General features: G+C 51.3%; 1 protein-coding gene across 8 annotated transcripts in view; it reads left to right on the plus strand.

Annotated features, from left to right (window-relative positions):
- The window catches only part of PTPRC (protein tyrosine phosphatase receptor type C), a 155,071-nt gene that overhangs the window by 52,044 nt on the left and 82,660 nt on the right, over nucleotides 1-20,367 (plus strand). For 4 of the 8 annotated variants that reach the window (XM_073356764.1, XM_073356763.1, XM_073356768.1 and 1 more), the window contains 3 exons: nucleotides 11,847-11,873; nucleotides 16,445-16,582; nucleotides 18,829-18,954. In XM_073356764.1, the coding sequence (XP_073212865.1) occupies nucleotides 11,847-11,873; nucleotides 16,445-16,582; nucleotides 18,829-18,954 (291 nt within the window). The remainder of the gene's footprint in view (nucleotides 1-11,846; nucleotides 11,874-16,444; nucleotides 16,583-18,828; nucleotides 18,955-20,367) is intronic. The other 4 variants (XM_073356767.1, XM_073356769.1, XM_073356770.1 and 1 more) reach the window with 2 other exon arrangements.

A 20,367-nucleotide genomic window follows, 5' to 3' on the forward strand; every position in this document is an offset into this window, starting at 1 on the left:
GGGGGAGTGTTCGTTCCCCTGGAGCCGCTAGAGGACCTGGGCGTCCACCTAGTCCTGACCTCCATCCCTCCTTTTCTACCCAATGCCGCCCTGTTACCCGCTCTCTCCACCCTGGGGAAACCCGTCTCTGTTATCAGCCCTCTCCTGTTGGGCTGCAAGGACCCCACCCTCCGTCATGTCCTCTCGTTCTGCTGGCAAGTGCAGCTTCTACCGCTGCCGGTGGCACGTGACGGAGAGGCGCTCGAGGGGTCCTTCCTAGTCCCCTACCAGGGAGCCCGCTATCGGGTCTACTACTCTACGGGAGAGGCCCAGTGCTACCTTTGCCGATCAGCGGGGCATGTCCGAAGAGACTGCCCCTTGGCCCGGTGGGGAGGGGCACCCAAGACTCCCGAGTCCTGGCAGGACATCGGCTCCGTCGTTGATGACGCCCCTGACCACCCGGCACCTGAAACCACCTCTCCTCCTGCTCGATCCACCGCTGCTCCCGCCCGGGCCCAGGAGACACCTCCCATACAATGCCAAGCGAGGGAGCCCCGCCTTTGCTGTTAACAGTCTGGCAGAGCCTATGGAGGAGGGTGCAGCAAAGATATTACCAGGCATAGGAGAGGGCCCGCCCCAAGAACCCCCCTCCCATGCTGCCTCACCGTTACCCCCCCAAAACTCCTGAACCATCGCCTCTGCCCCCCGACATGACCCCTGCTAACCAGCCCCCAGACAATGCTATGGAGGGCTGGACCCTAGTCCAGGGGAAGCGAGGCAAGCGGAAGGCTTGAGCTCCGCTGCACCCATCCGATGTGGAGGCCCCCCGGAAGACCAGGAAGGGAGGCACTGATACTGAGCCTTCTGCTATGCCCATGAGTGAGATCCATCTGCCGGTGTCGGGGTTGTGGGGGGGAGACAAAATAGTACTGGAAGGTAGGATCTCCCCTCCACGTGAGACCCTCCCCTCCGAGACCCCTGAGGAAGCCCCCTCTGTCCAAATATCACCCGAACCCCCCGCGAACCCCGAAGCGACCGTCGAAGCGGGCGCCAGAGGGGAGACCCCCCGGGGTGGCAGAAGACGACCTCTCCTCCATGTATGAGGAGATCGAGGCCCTAGGTTTGACCCCGGTCACCCAGGGAGAGGATGACCTACTGCTGGTTGGCCTCGATCTGGGCAACCTCACCCCAGTCCCCCTTTCCCCATGCTCCCTCCCCCTAACAGCCTTCCCGGGCGGGCACCCTACAGAAGGTGGTCCACCACCTGATGCCGTGGCTGCCAAATCCACCACAGAGCCTGCTCCTAGCATCACTGGGAGCCCCCTCCACTCCCCCTTAACCCTAGAATCTGTTCGGGAGGCGCCACCTCTCAGCTGCTTGCCTCCCAAAGCCCAGAGCCTCGCCTCTGCCCCCACCCCCATCCCTCTCCCTGCCCAATCCACCTCCTCCTGCAATGCTATTGCTGCGCCTGGGGTTATTTCTTTCCCTTTTTTTGCGGATCTTCCCCAAGGAGCAGCCTTTGCATTTTCCTGCCGCGACCCATTAGGAGCTGCAATTTTTCCTCCGCCATCCCCTTCTACCCCAAGGCTTGAGACGGACCTAATAACTTTAGCCTGTCAGATGCCCCGTCGGTGGTCCGCACCCTGCCTGCCCGCCTCAGCGGACCACGAGGCTGCACCAAGAGCCCCACCAGGGAATAACCGGGAAATCGCAACACCCCCCCCCCCATGAGCTGCGAAAAGCATTTCGGGAGTTTTTAGAAGACATCTGTGGCTCCCGCAACAGGGTACAGCTAGCTCTCCAGCTATGGGGGGACTTTGATCAAATCCTCCAGGCCACAAGGGCCCTTATAAAGGAGGGTAGAGGGAAAAGAAGGCACGGTGCCGCGGTCTATAGGCGGGCCCATGGCTTCCGTGATGATTTACTCACTTACGGGATGGATGACGGATTGTTGCGCAACCCGCCAGGGGCTGCGAACACCCCCGCCAACAAGGAACCCCCACGCCCCCAGCCCTCCACATGACACCTCTCATTATCGCAACTTTGAACACCCGGGGCTGTAGGATGGCTCTCTGCAGGTCCCAGGTGCTCTCTTACCTTCGGGAAGGGGGGTACTCTGTGGTTTTCCTGCAGGAGACCCATACGGATCCGACCACCGAGGACAGCTGGCGGCTGGAGTGGGGGGACGAGGTCTACTTTAGCCACTTCACGATTCGGCAAGCTGGAGTGGCGACCCTGTTCTCCCCCAACCTACAGCCCAAGGTGCTAGGGGTCACTGAGGCCGTGCCGGGCCACCTGCTGCATCTCCGAGTCCGAATGGAGGGGCTCGTGGTCAACCTCGTTAACATCTATGCCCCGACAACAAGCCTGAAGTGGCTGCAATTCTATCAGCGTTTGTCCGACTTCCTTGGCACCCTAGATTCTCACGAGTGGCCCCTCTCGGGCCAGCTGTACGCTCTGGCGATTGAGCCCTTCCTCTGTCTCCTCCGCAGGAGGAAGACAGGGTTGGTGCTGCAGGAGCCGGAGCTGTGGCTGTCCTGTCGGCATATGCCGATGACGTGCTCCTCGTGGTCCAGGACCCAGGCGACTTGGCGCGGGTGGAGGCTTGCCAGGCCATCTATTCAGCAGCCTCCTCTGCCCGAGTCAACTGGGTCAAGAGCTCTGGCTTGGCGGTGGGGGACTGGCGGCAGGTGAGCTCCCTCCCACCCGTGCTTCAGACCATCCGGTGGAGCGCGGGTCCACTGCTCTACCTAGGCGTTTACCTTTCTGCCACGCACCCTTCTCCGCCGGAGAACTGGCAAAATTTAGAAGGCGGGGTGATAGAGCGGATCCGGAAATGGACGAGGCTCCTCCGATGTCTCTCCCTCCGAGGGAGAGCACTGGTGCTTAACCAACTAGTCCTGTCCACACTCTGGTACCGGCTCAACACCCTGGTCCCGGCCTCTGGTTTCCTGACCAACCTCTGGATATCGATTCTAGAGTTCTTTTGGTCAGGAATGCACTGGGCCCCTGTTGGGGTTCTCCATCTACCCCTGAAGGAAGGAGGGCAGGGCCTGAAGTGTCTGCACACTCAGGTCCGTGTCTTCCGCCTCCAGGCCCTGCAGAGGCTCCTTTATAGTGCAGGTAGTTCGATGTGGAGCATACTGGCGCATGCCTTCCTGCGCCGCTTCCAAGGGCTCCGATATGACCGGCAGTTCTTTTATCTCTCTCCGAGAGGTTTTCCGCGAGACCTCTCCGGGCTGCCGGTCTTCTACCAGGACCTCCTCCGGACCTGGAAACTGTTTTCAACCACCAGGTCCGTGGCGGCCACCATGGGAGCAGATCTCCTCACGGAGCCCCTGCTACACAACCCCCAGCTTCGTCTGCAGGTGGCGGAGTCCCGCTCAGTGCGCCAGAGTTTGGTCCTGGCGGAAGTCACGAGGGTCGGAGACCTCCTGGACTACGACCGGGGAGACTGGCTGGATCCCCTGACACTCGCTCGGCGCATGGGGCTCTCCAGACCTCGTACCCCCCAGCGCATACTTCAGGAGATGAAAGCTGCCTTCACGGCCGCTGCTCGGGCTTATGTCAACCGAGCCCTGTGCGAGGGCGCACCCTGCCCACCCTCTACCCCAGGCCCGCCGGACCTTTCAATTGGGCCCCTACCCTGTAGATTCCAACAAACCCCTCACCCTTTCACTGCAAGCCGGCTGCACGAACTGCAGCCAGTCAGCTTCCAAATCGCGCCACAGAAACATCTATACACACTCACGCTTCACACCCTTCACGCCTACACCCTGATGTCCCGCCCCAATACAAAGTGGCGGGACCTCCTGCCACCTTTGGAGGGTGAGCAGCCCCGGTGGGCCAGTCTGTATTCCACCTTGGTCCTGAGGCCCGTCGGGGACATTAGTTAGCAGCTCCTTCATGGAGCTCTGAGCACGCGCATATTTTTGATGCAGTTCACCCCCATCCCGGATACTTGCCCTTTTTACAACGTGAGGGAAACCCTTGCACACGTATATTTAGAGTGTGCCAGGCTGCAGCCCCTTTTCCGGCTCCTCACGAATATTTTATTATGCTTTTGTCTGCACTTTTCCCCTCAGCTTTTTATCTACACACTCCCCATCCTTGGCCCCCACAAAATCGCGGGATCTCCTGGTTTACCTCCTCCTAGCCCTAGCTAAAACAGCCATCTATAAAACCAGAGAGGGGAGGCTGGCCAATGAAGCATCCTGCGACTGTAGGGCCGTTTTCCGATCCTCAGTACATTCACGTATCCGGGCGGAGTTCCTCTGGGCAGCATCCACCGACTCCCTTGACGCCTTCGAGGAGCGGTGGGCGCTGTCCAAGGTTCTCTGCTCGGTGACCCCGTCTGGTTGCCTCCGTCTGACCCTTTGATTGAGGGGAAGAGCGAGAGACCCCAGCCCCAGCCGTTGCCGCTGTGGATACCATCATTACTGTCACCTAGGAGGGGTCCTATCATGCATGGGTGTACATCACCCCACTCCCAAACTGCCCATCCTGCAGCCGTGTCCATCTTGTCGGGCACTCTTAGGAGAGGAATAATTGGTGACACTGGGTGTGGCACTAGGTAACTTGAGGGGGTGGAAGACCATGAGTGCCGAGGAAGCCCCCCCGCTCTAGGCCACCAGGTAACTCAGGAGGGTGGAAGACCACGAGTGTCAAGGAAGCCCACCCCGCTCTGGGCCCAGGCTAGCCTGAACACTTCTCCCTCCTGAAGGCTGCTGTGTCATACCTTGCGTTTGCTTTTGTTTTGTTGCATAGTTTTGCTTTATCCCTTTTGGTGATTCTTTGTAAGTGTTACACAAATAAAACTCTTTTCTGCTTCAAAAAAAAAAAAAAAAAAAAGACTCTCCTGTAGCCCTCTGGCCTGGAGGGAGAAGGAGGGAGAGAGCTGCTGCTCCCGGTGCTGGACTGCTGCTGCTAGGCCCTGGGCTCTCCCTGCTGCTGTTGCTGCTCCCCTGGCTGGGCCAGATACCACCCCCTCCCCTTCTCTGCTGCTACCTGGTTGCTGGCCAGCTGCTGGACCGCCCCACCCTTGGGTGCTGCTACTGCTCCAACTGCAGCCCCTTGAGGGCCTGCTAGCCTGCTCCCCAGAAGGGAGAAGTGAGGGACCCCAGCCCCAGCCGTTGCTGTTGTGGACACCACCACCACCTGAGAGGGGTCCTTTCTGCCTGCCTGGACCACCACCTAGAGTTTCTGGAGCTGCTGCTGCGGAGTCTGGTGCCTGGAGCTGCTGAAGCCCTGAGGAGGAGAAGAAGAGGACCATCTACCAGTGGGGGAGCACCTAGAAACTCTACAGACCACCGTGGAGGGGGCCTTAAGACTGAGTAACTTTTGAACTGTGCTCTTGTGGTGGGGGTCTTGACTGTGTTTGCAAGGACACAGGGGGTGTGGCGTGGAGCTGCCCCCCGATCCATCTGTGTGTCCCCAAACCCCCACCACCACCACCACCGCTGCCTCCTCCACTCCCCCCACTGGCTGTTTACCATCTGCCTCAGCTCCTGCCTCTGGACTTAGCTGCTTGCTTGGCTTGCCATGCCCTTTTTCCACCATTTGGGCCAGAAGCAGCAGCCAGCCCAAATTGACTTTGTGCAAGTGCACGTGGGTGCAGGTGCCCCCCCCAAGGACTGCCCACCTCACGGCTTTGCCTCTTGTTACCTGCCCCATTTGCCCTTTGCAGCTTTTGCCCCCCCTTTTGCCCCAGCCCCCACTTACTAGCTTCAGTTTGTTTGCCTGCCCCCCCACATTTCCCTCTACTGCCTTTGATTGTTTGCCCCACTCCAGCCTCTGAAGCTAGCCCCTTGGTTTCCCTGCCCTAACTCCAGCCCGCTCAGCCCCTTGCTCCGTGCGCCCATGCCCCCTCCCATGCGCTTGTGCAACTCCCCATTTTAGTTTCAACCCTCTTCACTGCACCCCCAATGCTGTTGTATCCCCCCCCAGTGCAGCTAGAGGAGCTGGAATTCCACCCCGTGTTGGCGACTGACCCCTAACCCCTGTTTTGTCCCCCTGTCCAGCTCACCCCCTTTGGCGCCCTCCTCCCCTGCCTGCAGCCTAGCGGGGAGGAGTGGTCGACCTGCTTCCCCTTTCCCCTCCTCCTTCTGGTGTCTCCCCTTCCCTCCCTGCTCACGATGGCGGAGGACGAGACGGGTGGGGCCCCTCCATCAGCCCCAGCTACCCCTCCACCGCCTGCCCCTCTGTCACCCCCCCCCAATCCTCTACCTCCATGCGCTGCGAGAGGAGTTGCGGGAGATTTTAGAAGACATCCATGGCTCCCGCAACAAGGTACAGCTTGCTTTCTAGTGATGGGGGGACTTTCATCAAATCCTCCGGGCTGCAAGGGCCCTCACTGGGGAGGGTAAAAGGACCAGGAAGCAGGCCACCGCAGCCTACCAGCGGGTCCGCCTCTTCCGTGACTCCTTACTCACCTACAGGGTAGGCCATGGACTGTTGCGAGGCCCGTTGGGAGCCGTGAACGTCCCTGCCGGCGAGGATCCCCCCCAGCCATCCTCATGGCACCTCTTACCATCGCAACGTTGAACACCCGCGGCTGTAGGATTGGTCTCTGCAGGTCCCAGGTGCTCTACTTCCTTTGGGAGGGAGGGTACTCTGTGGTTTTCCTGCAGGAGACCCATACGGATCCGACTGCCGAAGACAGCTGGCGGCTGGATTGGGGGGACAGGGTCTACTTTAGCCATCTCACAGTTCATTCGGCTGGAGTGGCAACCCTGTTCTCCCCCGACCTGCAGCCCGAGGTGCTGGGGGTGGCCGAGGCTGTGCCGGGCCACCTGCTGCACCTCTGGGTCTGTATGGAGGGGCTTGTGGTCAATCTCGTTAACGTCTATGCCCCGACATCGAGCCCGGAGCGGCTTGCAATTCTATCAGCAGGCGTCCGCTTTCCTCGGCACCTTGGATCCTTATGAGTGCCTGGTCCTGGGTGGGGACTTCAACAACGCCCTTGAGGAGTGGAACCGCTCGGGGACCGAGCAGTGCCTGGCCGCAGCACACGTTCTCTGGGAGATAGTCGAACACCACTCCCTGGTGGACTTCTGGCGCAACCACCACCCGGATGACATTTCCACATTCACCTTTGTCCGGGTGGAGGCCCATCGGTCGTGCCACTCCTGGTTGGACCGCATTTATTTATCACATTTCCACCTTTCACGAGCCCACTCCTCCAGGATCTGGAGGGTCCCATTTTCTGACCATCATTTAGCCACCGTGATGGCCTCCCTCTGCGCGGAGAGGCCGGGGCCGGCCTCTTGGCATTTCAACAACAGCTTGTTGGAGGATGTGGGCTTCATGACATCCTGCTGGGAGTTCTGGATGGCCTGGCGAGGGCAGCGGCATGCCTTTCCCTCGGTGCGGCGGTGGTGGGACCTGGGGAAGGTGTGCGCCCAGCTCTTCTAACGTGACTACACCTGGGGCGCCAGCCGACGGAGGGATGCAGCGATAGAGTAGTTGGAACGGGAGATCTTAGAGCTGGAGAGGCATCTGGTCGCCAGCCCCGAGGATCCGCCCCTCTGCGGAGCGTGCCAGGAGAAGCAAGAGGAGCTCTGGGCCCTCGAGGACCATCAGGGCCGGGGTGTCTTTGTTCGATCCTGCATCCGTCTCCTTCGGGAAATGGATCGTGGCTCCCACTTCTACGCCCTGGAGAAAAGGAGGGGGGCCAAGAAACACGTCACCTGCCTTCTGGCAGAAGACGGCACCCCCCCCTCACGGATCCGGTGGAGATGTGCGGGAGGGCAAGAGCCTTCTATGCAAGCCTTTTCTCCCCGGATCCGACCAATCCTAATGCTTGCAGAGTGCTTTGGGAGGAGCTCCCTACGGTCAGCATGGGCGACCGAGACTGGCTAGAGCTGCCTCTCACTCTGGCCGAGTTCTCGGAAGCCCTCCGTCGCATGCCCACCAATAAATCTCCAGGCATGGACGGGATGACCGTGGAGATCTACCGCGTGTTCTGGGACATCCTTGGCCCAGACCTAGTCACCGTCTGGGCCAAGTATTTGCGGAGTGGGGTCCTCCCTCTTTCGTGCAGGTGAGCCATGCTCACCTTATTGTCAAAGAAGGGGGACCTCCGCGATTTACAAAATTGGCATCCCGTCTCGCTCCTCAGCATGGATGACAAAGTCATGGCAAAAGCAATCTCGGTGCGGCTAGGGTCGGTGCTGGTGGACGTGGTCCACCCAGACCAGACCTACACTGTCCTGGGCCGCAGCATCTTTGACAACCTATATCTGGTCTGGGACCTTTTGGAACTTGGGTGTAGGGATGGTCTGTCGTTCGCCCTCCTGTCCTTGGATCAGGAGAAAGCGTTCAACAGGGTGGATCATGGGTATCTCCTGAGCACTCTGCAAGCGTTTGGCTTCAGACCCCAGTTTGTGGGTTTTCTCCGGGAGCTGTACGCCTCCGCAGAGTGTCTGGTCAGGCTCAACTGGACCCTGACTGAACCGGTCAGCTTCGGGCGAGGAGTACGGCAGGGGTGCCCCCTCTCGGGCCAGCTGTATGCTCTGGCGATCAAGCCCTTCCTCTGTCTCCTCTGAAGGAGGTTGACAGGGTTGGTGCTGTGGGAGCCGGAGCTGCAGCTGGTCCTGTCAGCGTACACTGAGGACGTGCTTCTCGTGGTCCAGGACCCGGGTGACTTGGTGTGGGTGGAGGCTTGCCAGGCCATGTATTCGGCAGCCTCCTCCGCCTGGGTCAACTGGGTCAAGAGCTCTGGCCTGGTGGTTGGGGACGGCTGGCAGGCGAGCTCCCTCCCACCCGCGCTTCAGGCCATCCGGTGGAGTGTGGGTCCGCTGCTCTATCTCAGCGGTTACCTTTCTGGCACGCATCCCTCTCTGCCGGAGAACTGGCATAATTTAGAGGGCGGGGTATAGAGCGGCTCCGGAAATAGACAGGACTTCTCCAGTGCCTATCCCTTATAGGGAGAGCACTGGTGCTTAATCAACTTGTCCTGTCCATGCTCTGGTACTGTCTCAACACCCTGGTCCCGACTCCGGGTTTCCTGGCCAACCTCCAGACATCGATTCTGGAGTTCTTTTGGTCAGGACTGCACTGGGTCCCTGCAGGGGTTCTCCATCTACCCCTGGAGGAGGGAGGACAGGGCCTGAAATGTCTGCACACTCAGGTCCATGTCTTCCGCCTCCAGGCCCTGCAGAGGCTCTTTTATGGTGCAGGTAGTCCGGCGTGGAGCATACTTGTGCACGCCTTCCTGCGCCGTTTCTGAGGGCTCCAATACAACCGGCAGCTCCTTTACCTTCATCCGAGAGGTCTTCTCCGGGCTGCTGGTCTTCTACCAGGACCTCCTCCGGACCTGGAAATTGTTTTCAATGACCAGGTCCGTGGCGGCCACTGAGGGGGCAGATCTCCTCACGGAGCCCCTACTACACAACCCCTAGCTTCGTGTGCAGGTGGCGGAGTCCCCCTCTGTGTGCCAGAGGTTGGTCCTGGCAGAAGTCACAAGAGTCGGAGACCTCCTGGACTACGACCGGGGAGATTGGCTGGATCCCCTGATGCTTGCTCAGCGCATGGGGCTCTCCAGACCTCGTACTCCCCGGTGCGTACTTCAGGAGGTGAAGGCCGCTTTGCCGCCCACTGCTCAGGTTTACCTTAACCAGGTCCTGCACAAGGGCACGCCCCGCACGCCCCACCCACCCTTTACCCCAGGCTCGCCAGACCTTTTAATTGGGCCCCTGCCCCATGGACCCAACCTACCCCCTAATCCCTTCACTGTGAGCCAGCTGCACGAGCTGCAGCCGGTTTGCTTCCAAACCGCGCCAAGGAAACATCTATACACGCTAGTGCTCCACATCATACACGCCCTCATCCTCGTATCCCGCCCCAATACAAAATGGCAGGACCTCCTGCCACCTTTGGAGGGTAAGGAGCCCCGGTGGACCAGCCTATATTCCACCTTGGTCCCGAGGCCCGCCGGGGATATCAGTTGGCGGCTCCTTCATGGAGCCGTGAGCACGGGCGTGTTCTTGGCACGGTTCACCTCTATCCCAGACACCTGCCCCTTTTGTGGCATGAGGGAAACCCTGGCACACATATATCTGGAGTGTGCCAGGCTGCAGCCCCTATTCCGGCTCCTCACCAATATTTTATTACGTTTTTGGTTGCACTTCTCCTCTCACCTTCTTATTTATGCACTCCCTATCCGTGGCCCCAGAAAGTCATGGGATCTCCTGGTAAACCTCCTCCTGGCCCTAGCTAAAATGGCCATCTATAAAACCAGAGTGAGGAGGTTGGCCGATGGAGTCTCCTGTGACTGTGGGGCCTATTTCCAATCCTCGGTCCGTTCACGTATCCGGGCAGAGTTCCTCTGGGCAGTGTCCACTGACTTCCTTGATGCCTTTGAGGAGCAGTGGGCGCTGTCCAGGGTTCTCTGCTCGGTGTCCCCATCCGGTTCCCTTCATTTGACCCTTTGACCACACTCCTGTCCCTGTTATTTCATTAGTTGTCCCCCAGATTTATTTGGTGTCCAGGTCTTGTGGATCCCCCTCTTAGGCTGGGGGGGATCCTTTAGCAGTGGACGGGCTTCCCCCGCCCACTTCCCAGATCCCAATAGGGCTGTTGCTGCTCCAGCTGCTCCCTGGCTGGGCCAGACACAACCCCGCCCCCTTCTCTGTTACCTGGTTGCTGGCTGGCTGCTGGACCCCGCACCCTCAGGTGCTGCTACTGCTCTGACTGCAGCCCCTTGTGGGGGGCCTGCTGGCCCGCTCCCCAGAAGGGGGGAGCGAGGGACCCCAGCCCCAGCTGTTGCTGCTGTGGACACCACCAACACCTGAAAAAATAAAAGAATTACTCTCCTGTAGCCATCTGGCCCGACCCTCTCACAATATATATATATATATATATACTTAGACAAAAATGGCCTTTAAGGCATAAGACATTGTTTGATTTCTCATTCTACCTTTGCCACCCAAATTCTTGAACTCCAACTCAGATGTGGAGGTTTCCTTAGCTCAGGTGTCACAGCATGTCACAGAGAATTAACGAATTAAACTAGTTCTAGTTTTAACTTGTTTCTGGTATACTACATGTTGTTCTATGGTAGACAGTGTACTGCATGACAGATAATTAAGCACCTGGATGAAAGAATGGAGCTCAGTGTCTCATGCCTTGAATTCATTTTCTGGATTAAAGAAGGAACTGCAGCATAAAGACAATTACTATTTATACTGTACATTTCACAGTTAAGTTCCTGTCAGTTATGTATCACCGTGTTATAGGGTTATATAGACTGGTATTGAACCTCCATTTTTACATCCTCTACACCTGAGAGAACCATTTCACCTCTAGTTACAAACATCTTGGGGAATCTCCATCCCATGCCCATTCCAGCAGAATCCCAGACTACCCAACTTCAAGCTACAAGATAACTCCCCAAATGAATCTTATTACAATGGATTGAGTGACCTACAAGGTTAAAATCTTTTTAGATTACAGGGGAAGCCCAGGAGCAGTCAGTGTGAAGTTGGAAAGAAAAGAATGGTTCTCCTCTCCCCATGGAGAACTGAAAAGCACTCGTCGGTATAGCACCAGTTAGTCTCACTCAGTAGCATTGGGCCAGATCTTCAGGTGGTGTAAATCTAGCCAGCTCCAATGACTTTTGTATGCTGCAACTTAATTCATGTTGTATGCTGCAACTTAATCGTCTTCTCCAGGACTGCTCATGTGCTTTAAGTCAGGCATGTGCTCACATACCTTGATGAGTCAGGGCCCTAAGCCCTTCTCCTGCATGGTGGCAAGGATCTGTTTGCATGAATCTGATTGCAGGATTGGGGCCTTAATGTATGGACACAAATGTGTATAACCTTCTCTTGACATACTGTATTTATTCCTGTTTTTATTCCTTTTAGGGCAAACACAGAACTCTACTGAAACTGGTAAGAGAACTATTTTTACTTTCCTTACAGAACTGCAACACTTCTCTATGAAATTTGCTTGAACTGTGGTTGTGTTTACTTCCAATAAGACACATGCTTTGTGTGTACAAGTATTATCTTCTAGAGTGTTTAATGCCTTTAGAATCATCATTTAGAATAGTCAGTGTGAAGTTGGGAAGAAACAAATGGTTCTCCTCTCCCCGTGGACAATTGAAAAGCACTCTTTGGTATAGCACCAGTTAGTCTCACTCAGTAGTATTGGGCCAGACCCTCAGGTGGTGTAAATCTAGCCAGCTCCAATGACTTCAATGGAGATACATTGATTTACACCAGCTGAAGATCTGGCTCATGATATTACTTCATAATTTGTTAACATTCCAGAAACATTGTTTTGTTTTTATTGCTTAAATTAAAATCAAATATGATTAATGTTTCCAAATTTTAGTATAAACAAAAATACTGTATATAGAGATAAAGTTGCAAAGTGACAGGTAACATCATAAAACCAACATAATTATAGGTTTTATCACTCTGCTTCACTGACCCCTTTCCTGATCTATGTGCTTCCAGTTCTCAGTTTTCAGTACTGTTTAACAGTGGCACACTTTTGACCTGTGTGCTGATCATGTGAGGCACATAGCCCTGGTCTACACTAGGACTTTAGGTCGAATTTAGCAGCGTTAAATCGATGTAAACCTGCACCCATCCACACAATGAAGCCCTTTATTTCAAATTAAAGGGCTCTTAAAATCGATTTCCTTACTCCACCCCTGACAAGTGGATTAGCGCTTAAATCGGCCTTGCCGGGTCAAATTTGGGGTACTGTGGACACAATTCGACGGTATTGGCCTCCGGGAGCTATCCCAGAGTGCTCCATTGTGACTGCTCTGGACAGCACTCTCAACTCAGATGCACAATTGTCTGCCATTGCTCTGACGCAGGGAGGGGTGACTGACAACATGGCTTACAGGGTTGGTTTACAGGGAATTAAAATCAACAAAGGGGGTGGCTTTACATCAAGGAGTATTTCAGGCAGGACTTCACAGAGGGTTCCAATAAGAAATGGTGCACCTAAGTTATTGTTCTTATTGGAACAAGCAGGTTGGTCTGGCCTCTGATTGATACATGGCTAGATTTACCTCGCTGCACCTTCTCTGTGAGTGATTGCAGTGTGACCTAGAGGAATGAGTCCCCTAGACGGGGGGCAGCAGGGGGAGGGGGGTTGCAAATGAGTACAAAACAAATCTGGTCTATTTCTTGTTTTGATACACTCCATCTATCTTTTACATCTTTGGCTGGCAGCAGACGGTGCAGAAGGACTGCATGCCATCCACATCTCATGGCTACTCGGCAGAAGATGGTACAACAGGACTGCTAGCCATCCTCATCTCTTGCCTGCCCGGCAGAAGATGGTACAAGAGGACTGACTGCAGGACTAAAGAGAATGACCTGATCAAGTCACTCCAAATTTAGTCCCTGAGCCCATGTCTGCCCAGACGCTCCTGATAGACCTCACAGAGGTGACCAGGAGCACCTCGGACATGACGATGACGGCTACCAGTCCTACTGTACCGTCTGCTGCCATAAGGCAATGGGTTGCTGCTGCTGTGTAGCAATGCAGTACCACGTCTGCCAGCACCCAGGAGACATACAGTGACAGTTACCTGAGCGGGCTCCATGCTTGCCGTGGTATGGTGTCTGCACAGGTAACTCAGGAAAAAAGGCGCAAAACGATTGTCTGCCCTTGCTTTCACGGAGGAAGGGAGGGAAGGGGGGCCTGACGACATGTACCCAGGCCCACCCATGACAATGTTTTAGCCCCATCAGGCACTGGGATCTCAACCCAGAATTCCAATGGGCAGCAGAGACTGCGGGAACTGTGGGATAGCTACCCACAGTGCAACACTCCAGAAGTCGACGCTTGCCTCGGTACTGTGGAAGCACTCCGCCGAGTTAATGCACTTAATGCACTTAGAGCATTTTCTGTGGGGACACACACATTCGAATATATAAAACCGATTTCTAAAAAAACGACTTCTATAAATTCGACCTAATTTCGTAGTGTAGACATACCCATAGAGGTCAGTGATTCAGGTGAATCAGCTCCCTTCCAAGTAAATGGCAGGAACTAAAGAGCCTAGATTGCATGTGCTTTTGTATGCTGCAACTTAATTCATTGTCTTCTCCAGGACTACTCGTGCTTAAAGTCAGGCATGTGCTCATATACCTTCATGAGTCAGGTCCCTAAGCCCTTCTCCTTCATGGGGCAAGGATCTGTTTGAATTAATCTGATTGCAGGATTGGGGCCTTAATGTACGGACACAAATGTGTATAACCTTCTCTTGACATACCTTTACATTTAGAATAGTGAGATCACAGGTGAAATAATATAGACTGGTTTAAAAAGGAAGAACCAAATGAACCAATTTGCTTTTGTCTGAATTTGTGATTTACATGTATTTCACTGAACATATCTCATTCATTTAACATATTAATTTAGATTGTAAGTTCTTCAGAGCAGGGACTGTGTCTTTGTTATGTGTTGGTACAGTGCCTTGCAAAATGGAGCCTTGGCCTCCAGGCATGACTGTAATACAAATAATTAATAAAAATAGTAGAATATGGTAGGATTTGAATTGTGTGTGCTAGTTTAGACAGAAAATGTGTTCATAATTGTTTGGTTTTGTTACTTCCAGATAGTGTTTCCACATTTATCTGACCTAGCAGAGGAGTTAAACTTTTACAAAAATTACAGAAGACCCCCAATAGAATTAAAAGAAAGCCCACTGAAGTCAGCTGAAGTCTTTCCACTGAATTCACTGGCTTGGGACCAGATCTATACAGTAAAAAAACAGTAATATAAATATAGCACAAATAAGAGAATTCAGGTTTTTCATCCTATAATAGCACTTTACCACACACTTACAAAATCATATTATCTTTATCTGCAAACAAAGAGTTAAGAGGTCACAGCTCAGAATGAGAGAGAGGACAGTGAAACTGGGGCTGAAGGCAAAGAAACACTATAGGGAGACTGAAATAGCCGTAGAATAGTACAGTGAGAGGTACCAATGTGCTCTTTGGACATGCAGAACAGACATGCCAAACCAGCGGAAAAAACGCAGAAATAGGGCTTGTTTTTGGCTTAATTGGCTTGTGAGTTGGTTGTTGGCTAGTTTTTGGCTTGTAGTTTGTTTCGCATGTAGCTTGTTGCTTCTTTTTTTTTGATCGGCTCCCGGCAAGCAGGGGCAAGATGGGCAAAGCGGGGGTGAGTCAGTGGTGCACAGCCGGCCCATCACAGTCCCAGACTGCACGCCGGGGGGATCTAGTCACATAGACTGTCGGGGTTCTTAGGGATTGGCTTGTTTTGGCCTTGTTTTAAAATGGGATTAGCTTGATTTTTGGCTTATTGTGAAAGTCAGGGTGCTTATTTACCACGTGAAAGTTGCCAACTGTGATGCAGAAGATGAAAAACAGACAACAGAATTGGACAAAAGTGGAATCAAGATACCAAATCACTTGAAATTAAAAAAAAAATAGCAGTCAGCTTAGAAGTTATGGTTTATTGTTAGATAAAACCTGGTTTATTTATTTTTTCTTTTGTGAAGCAATGATGACATCCAGTGGTCCTTTAGGTTATTTATAGATATATATGGTATATATTACATACAGGTATTTCAAGAGATGAATTTTAGCTTCCATTTCCCTATTCAAAGAGTCAAAGTAATGAATACTGATTACATGACATTTTTGGACATACATTTATTCATAACTTCTTTCAAACCAGTCTAAAGAATATGAATCAACTGAGACTCCCGGGTAAGATTATATATCTCTGAGAGTGCTGTGTGGTGGTTAGATCAGGAGACTGAGAGTAAGGATTCCCAACTTCTGTTCTTTGGCTTTGCCACTGACTGGGATGTATGACCTTGTGCACAGTTGTACAATGTCTATATAAGTATTTACCAACAGAATCTGATCCTTACTGAGTTATTCAAGTGAATTGGGACAGTAGATTAGTTTTTACATTGGTTTTATACATAAGAGAATATTAGAGGCTAATAGTGACACTTATATTATTGTTTTGGAATAGTTATTAAAATTACAAGGGTAAACCTCTCTCTCTCTTTCTGAATGACAATGATCATTTCATAAAACACAAAGCACCTGAATCTACAGGGGGCTGAGCAACCTCAGCTACCATCAAAAATCAACTAGCTTTATCCTGATCCTATGAAGCCAATGGAAGTCTCACCTTTGACTTTAGCTGCAGCAGTGTCAGGCCCAGTGAGAACCGAGGGCATTGAACACTTCAGGTTCTCAACTCATAGATGCTTTACAATTCTGGTGTCTTTTCTTATAGAATGCATGTTTCTACTTTTGCTTTTGGCCTTATATATAAGAAACAAAATGAAATTGCAAAGCTGCCTAAAATATATGGTCTCAGTTTTCCTTCTTTTAACATTATCCATTCCGAAATAGATACCTTGTTTACGTGTGACTTTGTTGTCATTGTCTGTGCATGATATATTAGGAAGCACTAACAGAACTATTGTACTTCCTTACTACAGGCACCATTCCACCAAGCAGCACAAACCTCAGCACTCATGCAGACTCAAACTCTTCCTTCGGATCCAGCAATCAGCCACACAGCAGCACTGCTGCCCTTACTTCACTCACGCCTGCTACCACCACATATAAAACATCAGGTTTGCTGTATTCCTTTAGATTTCCCAGGTTGGCAATAAGACAATTGCTTGAGCTGCACTTGGAGAAAATTGTGTAGTTTGGCAGTTTATCACACTTACTGCTCAACAAACTGAAAATGTTCCTAAGCTTCACAACTGATGCAAGAGCACAAGGTGTTCCTGTGTTTTATTTCCAGAATATGACCTGAACTTACAGTCATTATTCAGGCAAAATTCTTTATGCAGTCAATGAGAGTTTTGCCAAAGCAAGAGCTGCAGGAACTGGCCCAATACAGAACTGATAAAACAAACAGTGAGTGGTTTCTAAGCCCTGGTCTACACTAGGACTTTAGGTCGAATTTAGCAGCGTTAAGTCGATGTAAACCTGCACCCGTCCACACGATGAAGCCCTTTATTTCGATTTAAAGGGCTCTTAAAATCGATTTCCTTACTCCACCCCTGACAAGTGGATTAGCGCTTAAATCAGCCTTGCCGGGTCGAATTTGGGGTACTGTGGACACAATTCGACGGTATTGGCCTCCGGGAGCTATCCCAGAGTGCTCCATTGTGACTGCTCTGGACAGCACTCTCAACTCAGATGCATGATTGTCTGCCATTGCTCTGATGCAGGGAGGGGCGACTGACGACACGGCTTACAGGGTTGGCTTACAGGGAGTTAAAATCAACAAAGGGGGTGGCTTTACATCAAGGAGTATTTCAGGCAGGACTTCACGGAGGGTTCCAATAAGAAATGGTGCACCTAAGTTATTGTTCTTATTGGAACAAGAAGGTTGGTCTGGCCTCTGATTGATACATGGCTAGATTTACCTCGCTGCACCTTCTCTGTGAGTGACTGCAGTGTGACCTAGAGGAATGAGTCCCCTAGATGGGGGGCGAGGGGGTTGCAAATGAGTACAAAACAAATCTGGTCTATTTCTTGTTTTGATACACTCCGTCTATCTTTTACATCTTTGACTGGCAGCAGACGGTGCAGAAGGACTGCATGCCATCCACATCTCATGGCTACTCGGCAGAAGATGGTACAACAGGACTGCTAGCCATCCTCATCTCTTGCCTGCCCGGCAGAAGATGGTACAAGAGGACTGCTAGCAATCCGTATCGCCTGTCTGCTCACCATAAGATGGTTCAATAGGACTGACTGCAGGACTAAAGAGAATGACCTGACCAAGTCACTCCAAATTTAGTCCCTGAGCCCATGTCTGCCCAGGCGCTCCTGATCGACCTCACACAGGCGACCAGGAGCACCTCGGACATGACGATGACGGTTACCAGTCCTACTGTACCGTCTGCTGCCATAAGGCAAGGGGTTGCTGCTGCTGTGTAGCAATGCAGTACCACGTCTGCCAGCACCCAGGAGACATACAGTGACGGTTACCTGAGCGGGCTCCATGCTTGCCGTGGTATGGCGTCTGCACAGGTAACTCAAGAAAAAAGGCGCAAAACAATTGTCTGCCCTTTCTTTCATGGAGGGAGGGAGGGAGGGAACGGGGGCCTGACGATATGTACCCAGAACCACCCACGACAATGTTTTAGCCCCATCAGGCATTGGGATCTCAACCCAGAATTCCAATGGGCAGCGGAGACTGCGGGAACTGTGGGATAGCTACCCACAGTGCAACACTCCGGAAGTCGACGCTTGCCTCGGTACTGTGGAAGCACTCCTCCGAGTTAATGCACTTAGAGCATTTTCTGTGGGGACACACACACTCTAATATATAAAACCGATTTCTAAAAAAACGACTTCTATAAATTCGACCTAATTTCGTAGTGTAGACATACCCTAAGCAATGAAATAAATACCAAGGCACGGTAGGTAGCATACCTGACCTGGCAAACACATACTGCTGAGGGTAGTGTTTACACCATGAGGAGTATCTTGGGTGTAAGCACTATGCTTAGTAGCATTTGTGGAATTGTGCCTAATGATAAGAACTATGGGCAAAGCTATATTTACACAATGGGATAAAACCTACAGCCCTTATTCAGGCAAAGCTTCTGTTGACTTCATTATGGCCCATATATTTGAGAACTGATTGACATATAAAAGAGTCCTGATATTGTGAATTCTAGTTAAAGATTCTTGTTTTGTTCTTTAATGGAAATACTAACACAACCTTACTTGCAGCTCTGTTCAATCTTTTGGTAAGATAATTACAAGAAGAAAGTACATAGTCCAAGACGTTTATGATATGATTACATGAAACAATGAACTCACTTTTTAATACTAATTTGTTCTGTCCTTGCAGATGCTTCCAATCCGCAACACTCCCACACCACCTCACCATCCGTGAACCATACTCCAACCAGCACTCAAGCAAGCATTTCTCAGCCTTCCTCAAACACCACTTTGACTACTTCCACTCTCACAACAGGTGACAAACCTGCACACAGTTCTGGCAATCCTAACACTGCATGCATGGGAAATGTGTTAGAATGAGGGCACTGAAGTGACTTTGAGTATTTTTTTTAAACCTAACAAGTGATTTATTCTACAGATGCAACTGCAGAAAATTGCATTAAACTAAAATCTCTTAGGATGCTTACTACTCCTAATGTAATAGTTAACTGATGTAAAAGAGGCCAGATTTATTTCTTGTCAGCCAAGTTAAAAATTAACCTTATTTTCCAAGGAGTAATATAAATCAAGGCTAAACCCTGAACTCCTTATTCAGACAAATCTCCCATGGATATCCAGAGAAGTTTTGCCCAAGTAAAGAAGGAGTGCAGGATCAGTTCCCATAGATTTGTGGATTTGTTTCATGGTTTTAGATGGCTTACAGGTTGTTTCACTAAATAACTAGTCTGCTGGGACTTATGCATGTAAGTAAGACTTATGCATGTAAGTAACTTCAGTCACATAAGTTTACAGACAATGACTCTAATGTAAATTATTCATGCACTTGGATAAATTGCATCCAAGAATTTTAAAAGAGTTGGCTCAGGAGTTCTCCTCAACATCTATGTTAATTTTTAAGGCGCCTTGGAAATCTGGGGAAGTTCCAATAGACTAGAAGAAAACCAATATTGTGCCAAAGGCAAATGGGATCACCCCAGGTTAAAGTAGGCTAGTTGACTTGATGTTAACCCCAGGCAATCTAATGGAATGGCTGATATGGAACTCAATCAATAAAGAGTTCAAGTATAGAGATATAATTAATACCAATCAAGATGATTTTCATGGAAAGTAAGTCCTGTCAAGTTAACTTAATATTGTTATTTGCCAAGATTGCAAGTTAGGCTGATAACATAACTGTGCTGATAAAATATACTTGGATTTCTGTAAAGTGTTTGACTTAGTACTGTACAACATTCTGATTAAAAAAACTTATCACCGTATAAAATTAATAAAACACATGTTAAATGGGTTAAAAGATGGCTAACTCATAGATCTGCAAACATAATTGTTAATGGGGAATTTTCAACTCGGGAGGGTGTTTGTAACTGGGTCTTGCTAGGATCAGTTCTCTCTCCAATGACATTTAATATTTTTATCAATAATCTGGAAGAAAATATACAATCATTGCTGATAAAGTTTGAAGTTAACACAAAGATTTGTGGGGTGGTAAATAAGGACAAGACAGGTCACCAATGTAAGTAATTTAGATTGCTTGTGTCACGGGGCAAGGCCAGATGGCTATAGAAAAGTAGTGGGAGATAGATATATTAGCTCCAGGCTAAACAAATCCCTGGTACCAGCTTAAGTGAAATGGAAGCTGCTCCAGGTCAATTAAGACACCAGGGGCCAATTAAGAACTTTCCAGAAGGCAGGGAGAATGCTAGGTTGA

The sequence above is a fragment of the Lepidochelys kempii genome, chromosome 8 (genome assembly GCF_965140265.1).
Source record: "Lepidochelys kempii isolate rLepKem1 chromosome 8, rLepKem1.hap2, whole genome shotgun sequence".
Classification (NCBI taxonomy): Eukaryota; Metazoa; Chordata; order Testudines; family Cheloniidae; genus Lepidochelys; species Lepidochelys kempii.